The sequence below is a fragment of the Musa acuminata genome, chromosome BXJ2-9 (genome assembly GCF_036884655.1).
Source record: "Musa acuminata AAA Group cultivar baxijiao chromosome BXJ2-9, Cavendish_Baxijiao_AAA, whole genome shotgun sequence".
Taxonomy (NCBI): Eukaryota; Viridiplantae; Streptophyta; class Magnoliopsida; order Zingiberales; family Musaceae; genus Musa; species Musa acuminata.
Window position 1 is genome coordinate 4,312,642 of NC_088346.1, and position 6,060 is coordinate 4,318,701.

General features: G+C 40.0%; 1 protein-coding gene across 1 annotated transcript; it reads right to left on the reverse strand.

Moving 5' to 3' along the window:
* Nucleotides 1-333: 333 nt before the first annotated feature.
* LOC135622663 (elongator complex protein 4-like) lies at nucleotides 334-6,060 on the reverse strand. Its single transcript, XM_065124691.1, has 8 exons — nucleotides 5,243-6,060; nucleotides 4,906-5,150; nucleotides 4,748-4,823; nucleotides 4,515-4,665; nucleotides 3,551-3,629; nucleotides 3,218-3,377; nucleotides 3,038-3,129; nucleotides 334-964 (listed from the first exon to the last, which is right to left on the reverse strand). Exons 1-8 carry the CDS (start codon nucleotides 5,412-5,414, stop codon nucleotides 797-799), a joined length of 1,143 nt encoding a protein of 380 aa, XP_064980763.1. The 5' UTR covers nucleotides 5,415-6,060; the 3' UTR covers nucleotides 334-796.

The following is a 6,060-nucleotide window of genomic DNA, read 5'->3' on the forward strand; positions in this document are numbered from 1 at the left end:
AATAAGGTATAATGAATTTGAAATGTACCAAACCATAAGCACATTTCTATACAATCAAAACTTAACTTCAAGAGTGGCTTCTTGATGCCTTCCCTTATATAACATCTTGTTTTCTTCATATAGATCACAGAAGTTCGCAAACAATGTTGTTTTCTTTACAATAATTTACTGCTGACAAGTATTTTTAGATTCTTGAAAGTATTTTCTAAGGAATCGAAATATGAAACACTAAATGTACAAGAATTAAGATTTGACCAGAGAAAATTTGTTGTCGTCTCCCAGAAATACCCACCTTTTATCGAAACCTAATTGAATCAAAAGAGATAAAAGAAATAAAAGAACGAGAGATGGGTTGTTTAAGGATCATCCACAAAGTTCATCGGACATCTAAAGTAAGCAATAACCAGAACATCTTCCAATGGTAAATAAAGACAAAAAAAAAACTGGCTATTCCAGCCATAATGAACAGTGATAACCTAAATCAACCATGCTAAAATGTGCACATGAGAAAGTCTTTTGAAGTACAAAAATTTATATTGGAGAACACTGAGGACCCCTCTACTGTCTGTCTTCTACGTTTTACTTGTTTGTTGGGAGACCCATCAGATCCGTCGTGCTGCACAGATGCTTAAACTAACAATGAACAAGGGAGGGAAAATCTTGGTGCCCAACTCCATTGCATGCAAACTATGATTGCAACTCATGAAGAAGCCTTGTGAGACCAACAGCTTTGGAAATCGGAGATGGGTCGATTGTGGAAATCCATCATCCATCATGTTTTCAAGTTAAAGACTTACTAGAAATCAAGAGATGAACCTTTTGATGGCCCAGAACAAGTGCCAGATGTTGAATATGAAGTGCCGCTTGAAGCCTCTACAGGAGCTTGATTTAGACGTTCCAAGACCAGAGATCTCCGCTTCTGAAGCTTTAATGAGAATGTAGATGCCTCTAGTACCGTTGGAACCTGTTTGCATATAAAAAAAAAGTTGGAAGAAAAGATGAATAAACAAATTCATCACTTGAATATTTGTTTTAGAAGTGTGACAGAAGAAAAGTTAGCAAATCTCACTACCACATGCTGATGCTAATGATGTTCTACGTCAAACCCGATTACACCGATTACCAGGATGTAACAAAAAAAATGATCAATGTTAGATTGACCTTGAAGCAGAACTCACGCTGGATAAAGCTCCAAATAGGAATTAACAAAACTTTTACAAAAGAACTTCCCTTAATACCTATCAGTTTGGTTGGCACCGGAGATGCATTTTAGTGGTTGCAACATAAGATCAAGGGCATTCAAATCCCTCTAGGCATATATTACAAAGAAATAATAACAAAATAATGACTCGAGGGAACATAACCAACACAAAAGTTGACCATGGAAATTAGAACAAAGTAATAACTTTAATGAACATGACCCTTAAATTACACAGCAGGTGGAGGTTTAGTTTAAAAGAAAGAAAACAATAATATGCATAACACAGTGGAACTACTAGGAATGAATTGTTCAAAATTAGAACATGTAACACTAATATTATTCATCATGAACTATCCAGAGCTAGCGCACAAATGTAAAAAACTGATGTGATGCACACAATACAAGTGTCATAAGGGAGAAAATAATGGGGAAATGAGCTACCTGCATGGGAGTCCTAATGTGATTATATGGGTATACAACTAGAATCATGAAATGTTTAATGTAAAAGATGGGACAGGGGAGAAGACACAGCCAAGTGCCGGCAGATTTTTCAAGTGTCATGTTAAAGGGTCTGAATGAAATGGATATTGCAAATTGGTTTTCACAGGCATTTGCTAGGATCAGAAGGAACAGTTATATAAAAACTGATACAGCACTATCTGACCTTGTATAAGCTGAAGCTGAATCAGCTGAAGGCTACAATGTCAAATATGGTCAGCATGCAACCCTTAGTACTTTGCTGTTGGCAGAAGCCACTATCCCTGGTAATTTAGTCTGAAATCTCAATGATTTAATCCATTTCCAACCATATGGGCATCCCCTGACTGTGCTGACTTACACTCTCCACCTTGCCACTACCTCCTCCTGCATGGACATCCACTCTCCCCATCTTGGCTACACTTATATTGTCTCGGCATCACTTCCACTCAACCACTATCTATTGTTAATACTCTCCACCTAAATGTCTCGTTACTTGAGATATTCCAGTATTTGTTGATGAGTCTTCGAAGACTTTCCAGTTTATAAAAAATATTTTTCCCTTCTTTCTCCCTCTTTCTAACCTCCTTCCGTTCCATCTCACTACCTGTGCTCCTCAAGGCCTTTAAGCCTTCCATTCTACCCCACTACCGGGAGCAACTAAAATTTCTCACTGCAACCTGAGTATCCCAGTAACCAATACAGATCAATCTTAAGTCCAGAATGAATATCTCAAGTAAGCATCTGAGGTAAGTAGAAGTTTCAGGACCGGTGTTTGGTTTAGCTAAACTAATCTAGTTTATTCAAGTTCCAACAATGTAAGAAGTTACTGATGATGTATAAGTCAAACTCTGTCTCAGAAAATGGCCAATTCTGTGAATATCTCAGAGGGTAATATCACTGAAAAAGGGTCAAAATTTTTAACTAATAGTGCTTGTAATGTTAAACAGATGTAAATTACGTCCCTGTAAAAATATGTGTATATGTCCTAAGAGTTGTTGGCCAGCAAATAGTCCCTAGAACACCTCCATTTAAAAGTCCTTAACTTTCACGATGCTTCAAAGAAAAATAAAATCCAGTTTTTCCTTAGCTTCAGTCAAGCAGTCAAAGACCATTTTCTTTTGCAAAGTTTTTATCCTACAGCAAAAAAGAATAAAAAAGAGGAGAGGAGCCATGTGCCACAAGTTACAGATTTCTATCTAATTATAACAACACGGGAACAGCACTTCAAATAATGAAAAGAGAATATAAGCAACTTAAGGCTCCATTTTCTTGTCAGAATCTGGTGGAGTTCATTAGTCAGCCACAAACTAAAATACAGACACTGATAGGAAAAAAGAGCATGCAATTTTCTTTTACCTGGCTATTGTTCTGAGCAACCTTGTGCACATGTAAAAGCCCTAACATATCTTGGTATCCTGTAAGGAGTTTAGCCATATCCTTATCTTCATCTGATGTGCAAAAAGGAAAAAGATTGGAAATAAGACCAGGCGATCCAAACAATTGAGGGCATCAAAAAAGCGAAGCACTTAAACATGCCTGGAATTGCTCTGACAGACAACAATGTATCTGCCAGGTGCTGCCATCTCTTCAGAAATGCAGGCAAAAGAAATGAAGTGGGAAACGTTACCACAGCAACTACATTTGAAGAACGAATAATTGATCTCAGAAACCTGATAAAGGCAACCAAGTCCCAGTCCTACAATTGCATGTCAATATAATTAGAAAAAAAATACATTTTTTTGTCAAACTAACACATCTAAAAGACAAATTAGTTTGGAAAAAAAATATCAAAAGGACAAAATGATACTTATATTCTACAAAGTAACCGGAAATTGAATCTTTTGGTTCAGCGTAAGCAATTATGCACACCATTTCAGCGTAACCACATTGTGGAGCACACAATGACTGAATAGCAATACGACCAGCACTTAAGTTGCCACCATCAGACCTAGATGCAAAACAAATGATTTGTCAAATCTACGAAAACAGTAGTCCCTATTTCCAGCCAGCAGGGCAAGTATGGAAGGCATAGAAATTTGTCATTATGCTTTTGGTTCAAGAAGTAACTTAATAAGCCTGACATCTAGGCATGCATCAACTTAAAGTTAAATTGCCTTTCTGGGAACAATTAATAGTCATAATTTGTTACTCTAAAATTATCATTCAATCTTTCATTATTCATGCATATTCTAGGCACTTGTTATCCATCGATAGTAATTTAACAAAACATTGATTACCATAATACTATTTTCTCAATGAACACTTAATTGTTAATTCCTTTCAAAAGAGTGCATCACAAAACCCTTTAAGCCAAATATTGGAATTGGATCTAGTTGTCAAAAACTTAACTTATATCACTAGCATCCATAATTAAACTTGGATTAATTGTCTACTAAAACATACATAAAGAATCACCTGGTTTATCTTATTTGACATGAAACATCACTTCAGTAGGGAAACTGATGATTAACTTGTTTAGCCCACGCCAAGAAGCAAAAGAAGTAACACCTCTAAGATGGAGAATCTCAAGAAAAGCATGTATGAACAAGTGGGAATCTGTTTCAAAGTCTTTATTTTCTTCATCACCATCATAGAAAAGTAAACATTGTTTTCATTTAACAAGAATGATCCAAATAAAATGATAAATTTTGATCTGTTGGATGTGTCATCAGACAAGAAAAAGAATGCTGTTGAGCGCAAAAGAGATCTACCATGAGAACAGGCAACTGATATTCATCTAATCATGACTAGAAAGTGTAACATCACCAACAGCACATTCATGTATAAAATTCTTATTTCTATGTGGTATATGAACTGGAAGAATGGGTCATACCGTGGAAGTCCAGATAAAAAGTTTGAACATCGATCACGGAGTATGGTTAGATGTGGAATATCTTGAATACTCATGCTTTCAATATACTGGACATGCTGTCTTTCAAGGGCCTTTCGCAGATCAAAGTCATTGCTGAATTCCTGCTTAACATCTGCAGATACAATTTATTATCATTTTAGTCTTAGCAAACTATCTTATCCAATAAAAAATATGTCTTTCTTCGGGTGACCAACCTCTGTTATGATTCTGAGAAGACTGCTGGTCCCCGAAATACTTCTTATACTGCCATGCTATGCGCAAACCCTTCTCCTGCACCCCATCGACCATACATACTACTTGAAGATTGAATAAAAGATAAAAAGCAGATATTGAAATGCAGAGGGAGAGGTACCTGATCTTGCTGATTGTGGTCGACAAGGGTGTCTCGTTGCCTGTGCTCCTTGGACGAGGAGACAGGCGAAGGCAACGTGCCAAGAAACGCCCTCGGGTCCCTCAGAGGGCTGGCGAAGAGGACGGGCTGCCGATGGACAACGCCCTGGGACATGAAGTTCCGAAGGAGGAGGAGATGGTGGGGCGCGTCAGCGTCCTCCATCACCATCACCAACGATCCCAAAAGGAACCCGCCCCCAAGGATTCCTGCAACAGCAGTACACGAGCGTTAGGAGAAACCCTAACACTGTCGTGAGACATCGAGGCGACGTAGACGAGAGAGAGCGAGGGGACAGCACTATCGAGGTCTGGGATTCCAGATGAGACAAAGGTGGCGCCATTAGGGCCGAGTTTGACGCCAGGGTTCGGAGGCGAGGGCAGCACCGCCGAGGGCGACGACCGGGCTCGCGAGAAGCTACTGGTGTTGGCGCTCCTAGCGCCCTGAAGACGGCCGTCCGCCGCCGTCGCCATTACTTCTCGGGTTCTCTTCCGCTCGTCCGTTGCCTTCACTCTCAAGCCGAGAACACCGCCGTGCCCGCACCAATCGGAACCGGTATCGTATCGGCCCAAACGACGGCCCAAGAGATATGCATCGGTGGATGGACGGCCTCGATCGCGTTGGAAGAAGACAGTTCGGAAACTGAACCAAATCACTCCACCTGCTTTGCACGTGAGAGATTAAGAAACTGACCCAAGCCCATGTTAATTTGAATCTGACCAGACTCAAACAAAACCCAGCCCAACCCAATCAACCTTAAACCGGACCCGGACCCGACCCGACCCAATCTTGGCCACGGTGGACTCTTTAAGTCTTAACTCTGTACTGTTTCTTAACCGCGACTGTATCCCGACGTAAGTCATGATCCTCGTAGTTAAACACGATCCAAGTCACGACAAGAACGAGTTACCTATCCCTCCTTCACTGCCCGTGACCTGTTCGCGTAAATGCCTCGTACAAGAAAGGACACATTTGTTCTCTCCCAGTGCTTGAAGCGAAACCATCGAAAGGAACCAAGCAATCAATGGAGATGGGAACAGCAACTCGGTGGTGAGACCGGCCGGCGGTCACAAGCTGTAATTCATGCATCCCCGATTTGCCTCCTCAACAACTCAACCA